General features: G+C 42.4%; 1 protein-coding gene across 4 annotated transcripts in view; it reads left to right on the top strand.

The window, feature by feature from the left end:
- Window positions 1–19,823, top strand: part of ptpn4a (protein tyrosine phosphatase non-receptor type 4a) — a 114,825-nt gene that overhangs the window by 76,312 nt on the left and 18,690 nt on the right. Inside the window, exons 10-18 of one of the 4 annotated variants that reach the window (XM_083777524.1) lie at window positions 949–1,037; window positions 3,662–3,725; window positions 4,787–4,959; window positions 7,758–7,826; window positions 9,122–9,256; window positions 10,034–10,195; window positions 17,059–17,218; window positions 18,166–18,249; window positions 19,534–19,590. In XM_083777524.1, coding sequence (XP_083633650.1) covers window positions 949–1,037; window positions 3,662–3,725; window positions 4,787–4,959; window positions 7,758–7,826; window positions 9,122–9,256; window positions 10,034–10,195; window positions 17,059–17,218; window positions 18,166–18,249; window positions 19,534–19,590 — 993 coding nt within the window. Of the gene's footprint in view, window positions 1–948; window positions 1,038–3,661; window positions 3,726–4,786; window positions 4,960–7,757; window positions 7,827–9,118; window positions 9,257–10,030; window positions 10,196–17,058; window positions 17,219–18,165; window positions 18,250–19,533; window positions 19,591–19,823 lie in introns of all 4 variants that reach the window. The other 3 variants (XM_083777522.1, XM_083777523.1, XM_083777521.1) reach the window with 3 other exon arrangements.

Raw genomic sequence — 19,823 nt, 5'->3', positions numbered from 1 at the left:
TAGCAACCAAGTGAACCAACATGAAGTCAAACCATCCAAAACTAGTTTCAGGAACCATAATAATAATAAAGTCAAAGACAGCGAGTGCTGCCGGTGATACGGACAATTTAGACAAAAATATGCTGCTGCCTGCTGATGAAGGAGCTTGTACATAGGCTAATTACTCCTGGCAAAAATAATTGCTTAGGTAATTAATACCAACTAAAATTACAATAAATAGGCTTCCTCTACGTCATTACATCAATAAAGTGTTCAATGTCATGCACACTTCTCTCATTGCATCATGTTGGTTTGTTCATTTGCGTTTGTACTACTTGCCTGACTGAGTGACTCCAACCACCACCACTCAGCTTTACTTTTGGCTTTGTGCAGTGCTTTAACCCATTTCACACATTTCACGATTTTTCAAAAATAGCAGACCTACAAGCTATGAGCTTTAGATCTGCTATTTTTCAATAGCTAAAGTATAACATAATGCTTAGTTAAAACACAAACGGGTTCCCACCAGAATGGGTTAATTTGTTTCCACACACAAATACACATAGACACAGACACAGATATTTACATTCACAATTCTGCAGATATAATAAGGCATTATGGTAATAAATTGATAATTGATCAATTCATGTTTTACTCAAGTACTGAGTACTACAGTACTCCACTACATCTCGGAGGCAAATATTGTATTGAGGTTACTGCTACGGCTACTGTATTCTCAAAATATTTTGAGACATTCTGCATAACAATAAGAATACTTTTACTTTTGGTACTAAGTAAGTATAGCCTACACTTTGATGCCAATACTTTTGTACTTTTACTCAATTACATTTTGAATCCCAGACCTGTACATTTGAGTACTTTTTTACTTTGAGTATGTACTGTATGTCCATGTTCTCAATTCTGTCTTCCTGTCTCCTACCCCGTCTTTGTTTGTATCCATCGTCTCAGGACCAGAGTAACACAGAGATTCTCATTGGCGTGATGTCAGCAGGCGTCGTGATTTACAAGAACAGGGTACGGATCAACTGCTTCCCATGGTGAGTGAAAAGCATGAATGCACGTCATTGAAAAGATTCCCTCACAAAACAAACCTTTCGCGGGCAACATAATATTGTATAGAAACAGGGCTTTTAACACAATGAGTGCCACCTGCTGGACGAAAGTAGTATGGCGCTTGGGTGCCGGTGATTTCAGGCTCTTTCACTATGACTCACATCCGCACGTCACGTCACTTCTTTTGAGCAGTTGAAGAATATATTCCTGGTTCCTGGCGTTCCTGGCGATTTCTACCGCTGCATTTTTCGGCTTTGTACAAAGCATATGAAACACCCAGCAGGTCAGCCTCTGGCTGGCGGCGGCTCCGACAGCGTCAGCGGCCCGAGTCTTTCTGAACTTTGACACTCTGACATTTGGTGTCCAAAATGCGGTAGTGCTAACGAGCGCTCCGTGTTAAACTCCAGTTGCGCAGGGTTTACTTGTGCTACATGCACTGGCAAAAAACGCCTGCCTGCAGTTCCAGCTTTGGGCAGTAGAGTTTGGCGGCTTCAACCTTAAACACCTTCTCTTCCTCAATACAGGGACGATTCCATGCTTTATTCCACTGGAAAGTGGAGAACTCTGAGTGCTGCAGCGTGTTTCTTAGAAATGTCTGTGACATCCCCCCTCTGTCTGTCCTCCACTGTCATTTCTCGCTCGCTCGCACACACACACACGCACACACACACACACACACACACACACACACACACACACACACACACACACACACACACACACACACACACACACACACACACGCCTGTGTGTGTCCAGTCAGAACAAATTTAGAACCCAACAGTGGTGTCCCAAACACCTGTCAACTGTCGTCACTACTAGGCGAGAGAAAGACAAATCCAGTAGAAATATGTGATATGGACTGCACGCACCCTTGTCTTCTCTTTTTCTTCAGCTTTCTCCTTTACTCCTTCTCACTGAGAGGGAGAGGGAGAGGGAGAGGGAGAGGGAGAGAGGGAGAGAGGGAGAGGGAAAACACTTTGTGGATTTTTTCCCCTTGTTCCCATTTATGTTCACGGCGGCAGCCTGACAAATGAACCACAGTTAGATGGGGCAATGACTCACACTCTGTGTGTGTGCGCAGCACTGCATGCGCGTGCATGTGCTAAAGTATATTTAGAAGGGAGTGATGAGTCACAACAGCACTGGAGCTGTAGGAGCGGATTATGCTGCTAGCTAGCTAGCTCATCAGCAGACCTCTTTTCATGGATGTGTGTGTGCGTGCATCTGCACGTGCTCTTGTACTTCTGCTTTTAAAATGCTTTTTAATGCCACTTCCACTTTATTAGCCACGTTGTAGCCACATGGAGATGGAGTCACATAGACATAGAAGTTGGTTTTGAACATTTGAACACGTGGCTTTTGTGTGTTATTCTCTGAAACGATGGACATCAGGAATGATGCAAGGTGGGGATTTGGAGATCCCTTATGTCATCGGTATTATGTCACCAGCGTTAGTCCTCTAGGATTTTAACTCATTCATTGCAAGATGAAATACCTCATTTGCTGAAATATGAGGATGAGAAAAAGATAATCTCTAACATGGAATGGGACTGGGAGGTGATTTATAATCTCTAACATGGCGGGATGGGACTGGGAGATGATTTTTGCGGCCACATGGTTTCTAGAACCTAGGGTTTTATATAGTAGCTAGCTACCCGGGTATGATAGAAGTCCAAATTTGTTTGATCATCTTTATCTTTTGCCTTTGTGCTGTGATTGAGAAGCAGTGCATTCTTATTGTATGGCGAAACGGGTCTCAAAACCACACATGCATTTTTACAATTTCAGCCCACTGTTCTGAACACTAGTATGATTTGTGTTTGGCAGCTCAAAAGGGGGAAAAAGGTACATTGTGAACTGAATGTTTATCTCTGAAGCTGTCATGTTTGCACTATGAATAAAAATCACACACACACACACACGCGCGCACACGCTCACACACATTAAGCACGTAATAAGCAAAGGTGAACAACTTTGGCCTTTGTTGCTAGCTGGCGACAGCACTCATGTCAGATCTGTTGATTTATGTGGTACTAGAGCATTTCCGTAGAGGGTAATATAACATAAATATACCGTATGATATATCCTTTCTTAAATAAATAATGTAATACTACTATATTGGCAGAATCTGCTTTGGTTGTGTTTGTTTAAGTGCTGAAAGTGTGATTCTGAGACATTTTTTCGCCATGAAATGGGGGTCGCTACAGCACTTCTGGATCCTCAACCGGTCACAACTCATTGTGAGCTCATTGTGAGCAGTGGTTCCAAGCAACCAGTGGGTTAACCCATTAAGACCTGAGACTAGATTCTACAAATGGTTTTCTGTCAGTGGTTCTCAATTATATGCATTTGGCCGCAAACCCCCATCTGAAAATATGTTGTTCCAGAGATATTCACACTGTGAAAGAATATATATTCAAAGATTTTTTCACGAAAAAAAAGAAAAGATGCAGATCTATAAGCTCGTAGCGCAGCACCGAGTGACGCACTACGAGCTCAAGTTTACAATAATGGTTAAAAGAGCACTGTGTGACGGATGTAGGGCATGTTGCACTAGCCCACCTGTCACTCAACATGACGCCAACACGTGTTTCTGTCTCTCTAGGCTGAAGATCGTGAAGATCTCCTTCAAATGCAAGCAGTTCTTCATCCAGCTGAGGAGAGAAGTGGTACATGGAAACAGACACACACACACACACACACACACACACACACACAAATGGTGGTCCGTGGCATACAAAACAGAAAAAGTACACAACTATGGCACTCCATCTTTAACACAATCAGCGCCAGGATTTCTTTCAAAATAGCAGGTCGGGTTGCCGTGCAGATAGGGCAGCTTTTACTCTGAAAGCCTCCCCCCTTCCGTTCCGTACAAAAAACGGGAGAAATAATGTTGCTTGCTTACCTCGCTATGATTACGATAAAGTCGTTCGATAATCCCTCGCTTTCATATTTTAAACGAGAGGCATGTTTAAGTCAGAAATGAAGAGCTTAGTATCAAAAAACACAAACGGCCTGGGCCGTGGCTCAGCGGTCCAGGCACCGTGGCTGGTAATCCAGTCTAGCAGTGTGCCGTGGGTTCGACTCCCGATCCCGACGGCCTTCACTGAATGTCACTCACCCATCTCTCTATCCATTTCCTGTCAGCCTAATGTCTGTCCCTCTATAAAAAATATAAAATAAATAGGCGAAAGCCGGAAAAAACCCAACCAAAACCACGGAGAGCTCCCTAGATTAGGAGATATGAGCCTTTCTTTCCGAGCGGTAAACAGGGAAGTGAATGGCAGCACGCATGGGCAAACGGCAAGGAAAAGAAAACAACAACCAGAATATTTTTCTTTCGTTGGATATCAATGAAAATGCGCTAGGATGTGTGTACACGTCCTCGCAATCCATCGGTTGGATTAGCTAGGACGGCTCCATACGTCCAACAGTCTAAATTGGTTAAGGGCGGGAAAGCAGACATTTGTCTGGATCTATTCTGGATAATCCCCCAGTCCTTCCATATCGTATGAATGAAGCTCGATTTCAAGTGAGTTTAGAGAGAATATATGTACATGTTTAAAACATTATGTTACAGTCGACCATTATTCAATTCTCGTGATGTTCAATTTTCACTTGGTGAACCTGTTTAATATCAAATAAACCATGACTAAGCTTACTTAACCTTTCTGTCTGTGTGTGTGTGTCTCTCTCTCTCTCTCTCTCTCTCATCCCTCCATGTTAGTGTGAGACCAGAGAGACGTTGCTGGGCTTCAACATGGTGAACTACCGTGCCTGTAAGAACCTCTGGAAGGCGTGTGTGGAGCACCACACCTTCTTCAGGCTGGACCGACCAGTACCGCCTCAGAAGAACTTCTTTGCACACTATTTCACCCTGGGCTCCAAGTTCAGATACTGGTAGGAGAGAGTGCACACACGCCACACAGCCAGTCAGACACGCACATGCACGTCAATAACAGTTTTGGGCATGCAAGGTTTCTGCCAGCAGTGACAAATGACAATCTGACAAATCTTATAGTATACTCTGTAAGTCACTCTGGATAATGCTAAACACTCTGCTAAATGCCTCAATTTGTAAATTGTCTCCTCCACACAAATGGCCTCAGTGAAATGTCAAGGAGTAAATGATCCCCTACGGACAGAAATCTCAGTCTGCATATATTAAAGTTTTTTTTATTTTTTGTAAATTACTGACCTACTTGATCATTCCACAGCGTCACGCAGAAGCGGAAAAAGTAGCAGATCGGCAAGCTGTCGATCTTGTTCGTTTTGATTTCGTCGATCTGTTACCTTTGGATTTGAATACTGAAAAGTAACAGTTTTTGAACATATGAGGTTTCCACCTGACAGAGGCGAAATGTTTGCGGGGTCATGAAAAGTCAGCGGTTTGGGAGCTAGAGGGACGGGATGCTATCTGTTTCCTGTCGTGCTTCCCTCCCAGAGAAAAAAACACACCTAAATCATTTATGGTTTAAAAAAAAAAGAAAAAAGGAAATAGTTTCTGTTGAGACGCCAAAATGTTTGTGTCTACATGCATTTGCGTCTGCGCGCGTGTGTGTGCGTGTGTCTGCACAGCCATGCGCGTGCATGTGTGTGCAGTAGCAGTCGGCCCCGAGATCTTTTCAATTATTCAGTGAGAGACACGTCGCCGACACGCACTCTGAAATCTCTTCTCCCAAACAAAACGGCTCTCATCTGTAGTTGATATACTGTACATGTACTGTAGGACATGATTACACAATTGTAAGTTGACAATTAATTGTCACACACATAATTGCGATTAACAATTGAATTGTGTTCATGACATTGAACACATGTTACAATTTGAATTTCTGTTTGTTTTTATGTTCGTAATCACAACTTGCACAGGGCAGATATGACAAATAACTTAAATATACCATATATATACATATATACCAAAAACGTTTAAATGTTTTTATTTTTACTTTTGACAACATCGGTATCGGCCAATAAGAAGCCGATGTGTCCCGATTTCAACCTTGTGTCCTTTTTTTGGGAATATCATTTATACCTTTTGAGGGGTGCTAGCCCCTCCTATATTAATATACAGCTTTAATGTTTGTGTTGTCTGAATAAACATTACAATTGCCATTGACAATGAATGGAGAACTAATGTTTGTGTTATCTGAACAAACAATGAATGGAGAATGTACGTCTGAGAATGTGTCTGAGCAAATCGGCGTATGTATGGTTGTTCAGTTGTAACCCTTGGCCAATAATGGACCACCATTCTTGATGGTGATGTACGATGATTTATGATGATTAGAGCGCCCCCCTCACTTCACACGGTGTGATTGTTTTAAGTCAAAAGTTTCCTCTACCAGCCAAAGCCCCCAATGCACCATGGCATCGGATCCAAACATCTGGCGTCAGTCGGGCTCTGCTTTTTGTCTTTCTTTTTTTTACCTCAATTTTAACATTATCTTTTTTACCTCCCTGTGAATGGCGTCGGATGAGACGGGCCTCACAATGCATTATTGAGCATCAGGGATAAGAGCGAAGATTGGACAGCAGGTCCGCTCTGATGTCGGTCTATGCGGCTGCCCTTGAGAGGTTTACTGACTGACGCTCAGGTTTAGCAAATAACACTCTGAACACTGCAGCATTTGTTTTTAAAGTGAAGGGATTGGATGCAATATGTATCGCTTTGTTCTTGTTCACCCAAAGCTTGCTGTAACTAAGACATTCCCGATGTCTTAGATTGTGAGAGGTTAGTGTTGATTGCTGAATGTCACATGGCGTGCTGACATGTGTCAGTATTTGTCGCACTGTATTTCACCCTGTGCTTTCCTTCCATCGCTCCTAAACAAGTTCTGGGAGAATTGTTGTATCTTGCCGATGTCACAAAACCTTTTGTTATCTATATATCAGAGGATATTGGTGTTTGTTTTGAAATGTCAAAGCCCCTGACTGGAAGGCGCTTCTGTCGGCACTGGTGCTCTTTGCACTTTGCATTATTATATTATAACTTCATGTTGTATACACAAGCACATGCAATATAGTCTGGGACGGCAGAGAAAAAAGATACAACCAGGTGCTCGCCGGAGATGTATAAGTCAATGTTAAAATAGTAAAAAGGTGCTCCTGGATCAGTCAGATAAACAAAGGGGGAGATACGGGCACTGATCTCAGTGAATCACTTTATTTTCCTATTCATTTTTTTCTCCTCTGTAGCAGCTTCTTTTTTTTCTCATTCAATTTTTTTATTTGTTTTCTGAACAAGAGCACAGAATAATCATTTTACAATTAACAGTATACAAAATTGAACTCAAATAATTCACTCTCACACGCATACTCGTGTGCACGCACGCACACGCACGCACACACACACACACACACACACACACACACACACACACACACACACACACACACACACACACACACAAAAACCCCTCCCTCCCCCCCCCATCCTATTCACAGAATAATCAACCCACAACACATCCATTACAATATCACCGGGTCAGTAAGTCTTTCAGGTCTGATATTAGGTCTGTCCGCAGCTTTTTAATCGACATACATTATATAAGGAGTTCCAAAAGTATTGGGTCAGTCTCAACAAGTAATACCTGATTTTCATATGAATGGAAAAAAGGCGATTTCAAATAATGGCCTGTTTTTTTATGTTCCGTCACATACCGATGTCTCTGGGGTTGTGTGTTGTTTCTCCCCAGTGGTCGGACGGAGGTGCAGTCGGTGCAGTATGGAAAGGAGAAGGGTATTAAAGACAGGGTCTTCGCCAGGTGAGCATCATGTGTTTTGGATGAAATCCTGAGTGGTAATTTAACTCTTGAAGGGGAATTCCACTTATTTTCAACATTTTGCTATGTCATTAGCACAATCGGTGCCGGAAGTTCTTCAAAATAGGAGCTCTGGACTCCTCATGCATAGAAGGAGGCATGAGGTCAGTCCGCTGCCCCCCCAGGTTGGCAGAGGAAGTGTAGCGCCCAGGATTACATTAGATAATTGGCACTGGGTGAAAAGAAAACTGGGTTACAAAATCGTGGGATAAAAATGTAGTAAAAAAAAAAAAAAAGGAGCTCTGGGGTGCCAGAGTTGACTGGGCGCTTTTACTCTGAAACCCACGACCCGGAAACGATCTACTAAAAAAAGTTTACTTTACATTGCTAGCTTACATTGCGATCGTTTTAATTTATACGATATATGATCCAAAAAGCGTTCATATTTTGTGGGAGAGACGGATGAGGAGCAGAAATGAAGCGCCAGTATATCGATCCGTTCAAAACCACGGAGAGCGCCCTGGATTAGGAGAGACGAGTCATTCTTTCCGCCGTGCTAACAGCCAAGTCAACGGTAAGCTAATTTTAGTGCAGAGTGTAGCATACGGTAGCCGGAAGGCGAACTGACAAAAAAAAAGGAAAAAATTCAGAATATTCTTATCTCGCCCGGTATCCTTGAGGATGCGCTAGGACATCTGAGGACGTCCTATGTACGCGTCGATTGGGACCCCTATGATGTGTGGCAACGTCCTATGTACGGAAACGGAATCGGTTAATACTGTATACCTTAGAGCTGTTGTGTGTGGGGGGGGGGGGGGGGGGGGGGGGAATCATTAACATGGTGAAGTACTTTTTTATTATTTCCACACAACAGCTCTAAGATATATTAATGACAGTAAAATATTGAAAATGAGTGGTATTCCCCTTTAACCGATTAAGACCTTCTACAAATGCCTTCTAAACCAGCAATTCTCAACGTTCTTTGTGCCAAATAATCCCAAATTACTTGGCCGCATGCCCCCATCTGAAAATGTTTTGGCCATGGACCCATAGAAGAAGAGATTTGTGTAAAAAATAAAGAATTAAAATATATATATAGAAATAAAAAATCAACATTTTCGAAAAAAGATCTGTACACTTTCGGAGTTGCGAATGGATAAAATGAACACATTTTATTGGGTATCAATGATTGGTCCCTGAAGGCTAATTTATTCATCAATGCATGACATACTGTGTATGTGAAAGGGAAAGAACCATCATTCATTGGTCTTGTGTCCATCATTCATTGGTCTAAGCAGATCTCCCAGCAAGCCGCTGGTCAGGAAGCTGGTGGGCGGGACCGATTGGGAGTCAGTCAGCAGGAACAGCCTATCAGACGAGAGACTAGAAACTCAGAGCCTGCCCACTCGCTCGCCTCCCGGAACTCCCAACCAGTAAGTGCCGTCGTCCTGACATACTTTAATTCTCAATAACTCTTCTGTCCAGTGCACACAGAAAGATGAAGGGGCCAGTGGCACAGTTGGTAGCACTGTCACCTAACAGCTAGAAGGTCCCGTGTTCGATTCCCGCCGGGGATGCTGTGGGGGGGGGGGGGTGGTTCTCAGTGCCCATGAGCTCAGTTCAGGGCTCTCCCCAGGTTGGAAGAGGGAGAGTAGTGCCCAGGATTACAGTTTAGGCAATTGGCACCGGATGAAAAATGGGTTACAAAATTATGAGATAAAAATATAGAAAGATAAAGGTGCCAGCTGTTGATTCCAGAAAGAACGGCGTTTGGTGAAATGGAATTCCCAGTAGGGACAGAAATTATATACCCCAAATAGGGACACCAGGAGTGGTTAAAGACTTTCCTGGGGTTATTATGTGGATAATATGTGTTTTTTGATATGTTCGTATTTCAAAGTGTCTGTGATGTCACACGCACTGGTCTCACTTCCTTCCTGGGCTACATGCTGTCTCAGTAAGACAGCCCTCCCCCTCTCCACTGCACCAAAGCAGTATGGGCAATGTAGTAATCCAGTCAAATCCTAGTCAAACACACATACTACATTATTTTTCTGGCCATAGAGTGCAAATTTAAAATTGTGCTACTGTTATCAAATACAAATACTATTAGCATGACGAGAGTTTCTTCCATCAGTGATATGTCCCATTTAAACTGTGTGTGTGTGTGTGTGTGTGTGTTTGTGTGTGTGTGTGTGTGTGTGAAGCAGGAATTCAATGTTCGTACAAGAGGGCACACGTATGCGGCCGTCGTCCGTGGGCCACCTGGTCGATCATGTGATCCACGCCTCGCCAAGCCTCCCCGTCTTTTCCTCCAATCACAAGTCTGCATCGTCCACGCAGGCCAATAGCATCAGCCTGGACTCCACCCCGTAAGTCTTAACCACACAGGCTCACGCGTGCACACACACTCATGCACGCATGCACACACAAACACACACGCTCACGCGCGCGCGCGCGCACACACACACACACACACACACACACACACACACACACACACAACACTGCAGATTGAATGCGAAGAATAAAAGGGTTGCGGGTTCAAATCCAAACAAATACTCTATACATAACAAGACATGCATAGAGTACACATACTACTCATGCCCTAATACTGTACTCTACTGTATAGTGTATGTGTAGAAAATGTTGACCTACAACAAACGATTGTAACATAACTTCTCACAATGACGTAACCTCAATGCCAGATTGAAGGAAAGAGACTGTGTGACTGTCACTGTGTGATGATGAATGGTGTTTGCAGAGTATCATGTTGTTACGACCGCAGCGTTTCTGAATCGAGGAAGAGATGTGTGTTTGTGCACGCACGCACGCACGCAGACATTACAGCAGGTTAATGTAGTGTGTCCCCCTGTAACTTGCGGACTATTGAACCAAAGCATTGACATGTGGGTTCTACAGTAACCCGCGGTACGGTATATGGCACATTAGCACAGACCACAGGCATCAACTATTGGCCTTAACCACATTAACCCCGGTGTCACCTATTTTGGCCATGTCAGGCGGAAATTGCACAGATGGTCTATCTGCAAGCTGGAAGCGGCACGTTGTGAGCTATAGACCGTTTGTTTTCCCTGCACGACACCATCATACGACAAAGTATGAATAGTGCTTTAACTTAAGCGTGCGCAAACTCACACACAGACATACAAAATGTGTATGCATTCTCAGTATAGCATTGCCGCAATAAGCGTAAACATTTACCCGTACCTTAACCCATTAAAACCGGGCCAGCATCTGTGTCATTTTAGATGTTTGCAGTGGCTGTTCAAAAATAGCAGATGTACAAGCTCACAGCGCGTCACTTGGTGCTGCGCTGTGTGCTTGTGCTTAATACTTTGCTATTGTTTAACATTTTTGAAAACATCTTGAACATTTTAGAAATACTGATTTTTAGAAGGCATTTTGTCGAATCTGCCTCCGGTCTCTTAATGGCTTAAACTGTCAGGCTTAAATCTAACACTCAGTATGTTACAGTTTAGCTGACTCTGTTTGCCTCGAAAAAAATAAATAGTGAGTAGAACCGTGTGAATTGGCTTAAACGTGTCCTGAAAAAAATCTGTGGCCTGATTGGATTTGTGCCGCCGGTCAAAGACCTTCCATTGCCTCATTTGTGTCCAATTGGCACTAAAAACAAACCAGTGTTTTAGAAAGGCTGTCAGAGGTCAGTCACACTGATAACACACCCGCTCGTGTTGAAATGCAACGCACTCACACTCGACAGCGTGCTGGCTCCTGACACGCTTTGCCCCGGTTAAACTACAACTGATGAAAGGTTTTGAAGGTTTCAGGGTGTTTGTATTGGAGGTCCCGTGTGGGAAAAATCCTAATGGTGTCCTCGCATTAGCTGGCAGTAACTGTTGGACTGTTGCTGCCCCCCGAACCCAAACTATAGTCACTACTAGCTACTACTAAACATTTATTTTCTTATTTCTTCGATTTTTCTTGTATTGCTTCATGAAATTACTAGGAAAAAATCATGAATTTCATGACATATTTAGCTTTTCTGGGAATGTTTTTTTTTAATGTTTTAATAATTTATAATAATTAATAATTAAAAACTAAATGTAGGAAACAAAACATAATTGGACCCATGAAAAATGACCCACTGTTTGGGAACAGGACATTTCTTAATGAGAACACTGATCTGTGGCTTTCATCAACTTGAAATAATTCAGTACTTTCTGCCAAAGCAAATGCTGGCGACGACTGACGAGTGTCATTGTTGTCAATATAGAAATGATGGTCTGAAGAAAACAAAAGATACAAAAGATTCTTCATGTGAGATTAAAACTCCCAAAGGCCATGTTAGCTGATGATGTGTGTACAGCACTGGTTCCAAAACATTGGTTCCAAAACTTTTTTTGGTTTTCTATATTTTTTTATTTATATTTTTTCAGTAATTTCATTGGGTCCTGATCAAATTTCTAAAACATTTGGGATCCACTGGTCTACAGGACTGATAATAATCTTCTTTGTGATGGTGAATCACAAAGCTAGAAGAGGTTGTCTGTATCCTATAATAGTAGCTATTAGTGTTGTCCCGATCGGATCGGGGGATCGGAAAATATCTCCGATCTCATGATTTTCAAAAGATCGGAATCGGGGAGGAGAAAAGATCGGATTTTTATTGTCTAATGTAAATCACAAAGAAAGATGTATAAGCAATGATATTTTGTAAAAACTGTTGTGTTTATGCTAGTTGTTTTCCTTCTGGTCCCAGTCAGAGATCATCAAACAAAGACTAGTCATACTCAGAGGTGTGAAAGACACCTATTATAAGTACTCTCTCTGAATGAGAGAGATACTCTTTAACATGATGTCATAGGTGTCTGTAGTACTCTCTCTGAATGAGAGAGATACTCTTTAACATGATGTCATAGGTGTCTGTAGTACTCTCTCTGAATGAGAGAGATACTCTTTAACATGATGTCATAGGTGTCTGTAGTACTCTCTCTGAATGAGATACTCTTTAAGACTATAAGCTGTAGAACTGTATTCACTCTAATTAACCAATACATCGTTATTTTTGATTCCATGCTTTCATAGAAAGAAAAAAACCCCACAATAACAGTCATTCTAATAAAAGTATAGTCACATTTTGTCTTTCAGTAATTGAAAGGCAACACAACAGACTACACTATAGTGGCATACATTAGGATATTTGCTATTGTGATATGGCATAAGTGTTATATAAAAAAATAAAGATCACTTTGGGAAAGATTGGTAACGTTATATCTCAAAATAAAATGATCGGAATCAGATCGGGAGCAAAAAAACATGATCGGGACATCCCTAGTAGCCATGCATTCCAAATCTTTTACCGTACATCTGTATGTTCATCAATTGATTGATTGGAATATTTATTAACAGTTTGCAGAATTACAGTACAATTTAAGCACAACTCAATACAAAGACTGTTAACTGTGAGTGGACGACCCAATAAAGCATTACACTTGTTCAATTCATCAAATGGACCTGAGGCCAATTCTACAGATACTTTCTAAAAATCTGTACTTCCAAAACAGCCAAAGCTGAAATCTAAAATACATGACTCCGGAGATATTGTGTACCAATTTGAGTTTTGGACAACATTTGTAGGAGTAGTAGCAAAAAGGTTCTTTTGAAGAAAAGGTGTAATGCCGGAAAATCAAGTCTGGCACAAATGCCCCGGGCCTATTTATGTGGAGTTGTGTCATGATCTACAGCAGTGGTTCCCAAATCTTTTAGCTCAAGACCCAAAAACGTAATTAGATGTTCGCTCGGGACCCACACTAGTAAAAATTGCAGATTTACAAGCTCACACGCTTTGCACAGTGTTGTGAGCTTGTAGATCGGCTATTTTTTTTTTTTTTTTAAGATATTTTTTTGCGGCTTACGCCTTTTATTGATTTTTTAAGGGACAGATAGTAGGCTGACAGGAAACGGGAGAGAGATGGGGGGATGACATGCGGTAAAGGCCGTGTCGGGTTCGGGAGTCGAACCCGCGGCACACCGCGACTGGATCACCAGTCCGGTGCCCAGACCGTTACGCTACGGCCTGGGCAGATCGGCTATTTTCAATACTTCTTAAACATTTGTTTTCTAATTCATGGAATTTATTTAATTTACTTTGATTTCTTCATAATGATTTTTTATTTATTTTTTGCTTTTTAGGAAATTAATGGAATGGGTGGCAAATAAAGGTAGTTTAAAAGTAGTCCTCTACACTCAACACTCATATGATGTCAGTGAAACATGTGCCGTTTCCGTTTTCATAAAAAGGCTTAGGTTGAAGAGCGGAAGAGGTACTGTAACTATTTAACAATGTGAGTCAACACAGCGCGCCGCTCATTGGCCTTGGTACACAGAATGAAATCCTGCGTAGACGACGGCTAGAATCCGTTGGATGTCCCTCGTTTCACATTGATTCTGGTTCCGGTGTGCCTGTTGACCGTGAACCAAAATGTTGTGCTTGTGATTTAACACAGCCTGTGCCAAGCTGTGGAATTAGTAGCCAGGTCCCTCTGGTCTGGCTCAGTGATCTGAAACGGGATCAAAACAGACTGCAGATAGTGTATGTTTTTCTCCCATGTGAGATGGAACATTTCTCAGTTGGAATCCAGGCTGGTTAATTAACATTACTGTGTTCCACCACCTACAGCATGAGGCTTCTCCACAGATGCATGCACGCACGCACGCACGCACGCACGCACGCACGCACGCACGCACGCAGTGCCAAGATGTCTGTTCATCTCTCTGTCACAGAGCCAAAAGATGACATAATTACCTGTTCTTTCTCCCTAGAACGCACGCACGCACGAAAGCATGCACACACAGGCTATATATGTTGGGGGAAAAATAACTAAAGGCAAGCCGTTTCACTCAGCATTATTTATACACAGCCATGTGAAGACTAATAATTCAGTCTGTTTGTACTCTTGGTTATGATGACCTGACAGAGCAGAAGCACAAAGCAAGTGGTCAGGACTCAGGGAATAGCAGATCTACAAGCTCTACTACTTTTGCTACTTTTGTGTGACATAGAATTGCGAAATATTCTAGGAAAAGAAAAAATAGATTTTTACTCGAGTCGTGAGTCGTGACCCATAATATTTGGTACGTGACCCACAAATGGGCCCTGACCCACTGTTTGGGAAACAGTGGGTCAATGGGATGATATGATATTCTGTAACAGACAGTATGGCAACCTTCTGATGACATGACAATACAATATTCATTGCGTTTCAGTCTAATTTATTTATGTCACGTCATGTTGAAAGTCTGTGCAGGTGACATGATCTGTAGTGCTGTCGAGACAGAACAGCTACAGTTTGCCTCTTGCCTACGGAACACATGTGACCTCGTCCTGACCCATAGTAAATGTTTGCATGCATGCGCGCTTGTGCACGTGTGTTTGTTTTAAGGCACAGAGTGGCACGAGCGGTAGCCGACCAAACAAGGGCAATGTGGTCTGACTGGTGCTCACTCCCCAGAGGAGCGCTTTGACACGCCATACAGGCACTGGTGGGAAGTAACCAAGTACATTTGCTTAACCCATTTTGACCTGAGATCAGATTCTAAAAATGTCTTCTACATCCTGACAGTTTTCTGAAAAAGCTATGATTTTTCAAAAATAGCAGACCTACAAGCTCGTAGTGCGCGACTCGGTGGCGTGCTATGAGCTTGTAGGAGTGCTACTCAAGGAGTGCTTTGACACGCGGTACAGTACGTGTGCACATCGTAGACACACACACACACACACACACACACTGAAATGACTGTCTTTCATCCCTCCACCTCCTCCCTGGAGGCACAGCCATACTGCGACTGAAAGCCATACCTGAGAGTGTAAAATAAAACCAAAGGGACCCTTACGGGACAGAGAATGACTGAATGTCGTAGTATTACAAAGGTGAACGCAGCTTGGCACACGTGGCAGATGGCGCTCCAGAATGCAGCCTTGTAACTTAACTTTAACTTAACACACACACACACACACACAGTCATTCTCCTTCCTAAAATCTGGTATTGAGGTAAAGTTTTTGTACGTAATGATGTTACAATATTATTTTCATTGTCTCTCTCATCTTTCTTCCATTCTTTGTCCGCTGTCTTTTCCACCGTTAAACTGGAGGTGTGTGTGGCCACCGTAGACATATTATGAGCTACTTCCTGTCAATAAATTCTGTTCATGATATACATTTTTTAAGTTTCAGAGTTTGGGAGTGCTCGTTGGATATCACTCAACATGCCTGCGTACCACCTGTTTTGAATTTGCACATAATGAAGGAGGTTGCTTTACTAAAAACTCCAATACTTAGGAAAATAATCACCTGCAAGGAATTGGCTCATAAAATGTCTACAGTGGATTTTTATGAAACAAACACTTTACAGATAGAATGAGGATAAAAGGGGCAGTGCTGTCACCTCACAGATAGAAGGTCCTGGGTTCGATTCCCGCTTGGGACGCTGTGGGCGCTAGTAGCGTGTCCTCTCCTCCGCGTCATCAGTGCCCATACCCGAGGCGGGGTTGGCAAAAGGGCCTTTCTGTGTGGAGTTTGCATGTTCTCCCTGTGTCCCCTAGGTAGGTACCCTCACAAAAACATGCAGTAATCCTGGTCTCTAAACTGCCTCCTCCTGGCCAGCTGGAGCACCTGATGGAGGGGAAAGGAACTGGTTGGAATGACATGTTCCTTCCACGTGCTACGTCCAACCAGGGAAACTCCCCCCTGTCAGGTGTAAAGGAGTGACTTGGACACTCATGCATGAAGGAAGTTAAAATCCGTTGCTCTCCCCAGTTTGGCGGAGGGTGTGTAGAGCCCATGATCACATTACATAATTGTCACAGGGGTGAAAAATGGGTTACAAAATCATGGGCAAAAAAAAAGGAAAGATGATAATTCAAGCTTTTCACAGCTGCAATGTTGGTGAGTTTGATGTTTAATACAATCAGATAGGACTTTTCTGTTTGGATGAATGGGCTGTCCATGGGAAGTTGCACCCAGTTAGCACCTTGCTGGCAAGATGGCAGCCGTGTGCATATCGTCAATGGGGTACACACAGAAACACAAAGCTGGGAATAGGAGGGGCTAGTGCCCGTCAAAAATATTTAACTTACATCTCATGAACTTATGTGCTGTAATTACACAAAACAACACTCTCCCTCACCTCATCCACTTCTCTCTCTCTGTCTCCGTCTCTCTGACTCGGTGTCTTTCTGTCCCTCTCTCAGCTCTCCAGAGGGTATTGACGGCCAGCCCCCAGCGCTGCCCCCCAAGCAGCTGAGCAGAAAGACCCTGAGTCAGATCATCCAGGCCCACTCCCAGCAGAGTCTGCTGGACAACCATGTCAACGAGATGTACGACGTCCCCATCAACGCAGAAAAGACCACGGTGAACTCTCTAAATCACTGCTTTGATAATATATTAAAAACAAAAGCCCAATCGATCAAAACATAATTGTTAAGATGATCGTATCGATAGGTCAGTAGGCCGGGACCCATTGGGTCGCAGACACATTTTTATGGCGAATATTGAATACATATCCCTTAACCTTTTTGTTTTTAATTATTATTTCAATATTTACTTTTCCAGATTTTTCTAAAAGATGTCATGAATTAAAAAGAAAATTAAGAAATTGCCTAAATTACAAAAAAGAAAAGTTTAACCCAATCCAAGCCATCCACGAGATATCTTGAGGAAAGCTATTATTACCATCTGGGCCATCCATGAGAAACACAAGATTTGATTAAAAAATATTATTGGTACGTTTTTCTTGCTTCCGTTGCTAGCCTCCAAAGGCCTCCCATTGTAGTACCAGCCTACGTGATAATAGTGCGTGTACAGTGCACACGCACAGTTATTGGTGTTTTTTCTTCTCAAAATGTTACAATGTTTGGGACCTTCTAAAACATTAATCTGAACTCACGCTTAGGAAATGTATTGTCCGCGAGTTAGTACACAGAATAGAGTGAGGCTAGCCTGATATGGAGGGCTATCACTTCCGGGTCTGGTGGATGTGGCTCTTCTTCGTTGTTTATGTCACTAGCCTCACGATCCCGCCTATGGTAACGGCATGGAATCGGTTTTTAGAAGTATTGAAAAGAGCTGATCTACAAGCTCACAACGTGCCGCATCACGATGCATTGTGAGCTTGTAGATCAGCTGTTTTCACTAGCTTGGGTCCTGGGTGGAGAGAAATCATATTTCTCTTTTGGGTCTCGAGCTAAAAGTGTGTGTGTGTGTGTGTGTGTGTGTGTGTGTGTGTGTGTGTGTGTGTGTGTGTGTGTGTGTGTGTGTGTGTGTGTGTGTGTGTGTGTGTGTGTGTGTGTGGCACGCAGCTAAACGGAGTGGTTCCTCATGATAATCTGGTCCTGATCAAGATGAAACCTGACGAGCATGGTCGCTTCGGCTTCAATGTCAAGGTGAGAGCGCTGCCACACATTTAAGTTGACCATTACTGTAATTGTCGCACAAATAATTGTGATCATTCGTATTTAAGTTTGCCTTTTAAGCTTCGTAATCACAAATTGCACAGGGCAGATAGGACAAATAACGTAAATCACTGACACATTTAATAAGCTTTACTTTAATTTCTTTCTTTTTCTTTTTCTTTTTTTACAAAATAGTGGAAATAGTTGATCTACAATCTTACAACACATGACCTGTTGTAAGCTTGTTGATCCGCTATTTTGAACATTTATATTAATATTAATATTGTACTGAGCAAATGGACTGTTATAACCTTCAAAAATAATGATAATAATAGTCTTTATTGTCTCCACATCATATATTTTCTTTGTCATGGACACTTTAATAATAAACATTATTAATTCTACTTGAGTTGGAAGCATTAAGACCCATTTTAACCCTCAATGGCTTCCTTTCTGAAAAATAATGTCATTGTAAAAAGATTCATGCGTTTAGATATCTATTTACAATGAGATGCGGACGGGAGCTGTTGCCACTTGGACCCAGACGTAACGTAGCACTACAAAATGAATCAGACTTAAATACAGAATAGACGAGTATTCAATTGCGATTATCTCAAATAATTGTGATTATGTATAAAGCTGCCACTCCCTGCCTGCACACTGAAACCAGAGCTTGTCACCATTATGGCATTTTACTCCACCATTTATTGTGTATTAACGATTCAATTGTGTGGCTCTTAGGCCTTGTAAACGGAAGTTGCATGGGGCAGATTGGACAAAAATGTAAATACACAAAGAAATGACCGATAACCAAAATAATGAATGTATTATGGCCAAAATGTGCCATATTATTTAATACTGGAGCGGTGCCCCTTGGGCCTACTTGGAACGATGCAAGTTGGAACTGAATGCCCCACCAAGTTATTATGTCTGTGTTGTGTCACTTTTATGCCTATATGGAGTTCTTTGTCAGGCATGGCCAAATATGGAGTCTATGGAGATATCAGAACATCAGATGTAATGTCAGAACAAGTCAGGAGATCTAGGGGTGATCAGGTGTGATTAATTGGCTAATTTGGGCCCTGTTTAGAGAGAGCCTGGGCAGTGGGCAGTGGCCCTGTCCAGCGATTAAGACAATTTTGCAAAATAATTGCCATCATGTCAAATAATTGCGATTAGGGGATTATGTGGTAATTGTGACAGGCCTAACTGAGACATGACGCCAGGCTGACACACATCATCTCACCTCCATGATGTTTGTCCATGTACCTACAGGGGGGCGTGGACCAAAAGATGCCCATCATTGTGTCTCGAGTGGCCCCTGGAACATCGGTAAGCTGATACACACACACACACACACACACACACACACACACACACACACAGATATCATCTCAGACGGGTGGAAACCTCATAACCAAAAACCAAAACTGTTACTTTTCGGATTCAAATTCAAAATGAGCACGGAGGTACTTGTTTTGAGCTTGAGAATGTGCTACTTTCTATGCTTTTGTATGATCACGTAGGAGGGCATTATTTTTCAAAAAAGTTAAACTATGGAGAAT

This window comes from Protomyctophum parallelum, assembly GCF_964188405.1.
Source record: "Protomyctophum parallelum genome assembly, chromosome: 11".
Classification (NCBI taxonomy): Eukaryota; Metazoa; Chordata; class Actinopteri; order Myctophiformes; family Myctophidae; genus Protomyctophum; species Protomyctophum parallelum.
This window is presented reverse-complemented; position numbering and strand designations above follow the sequence as displayed.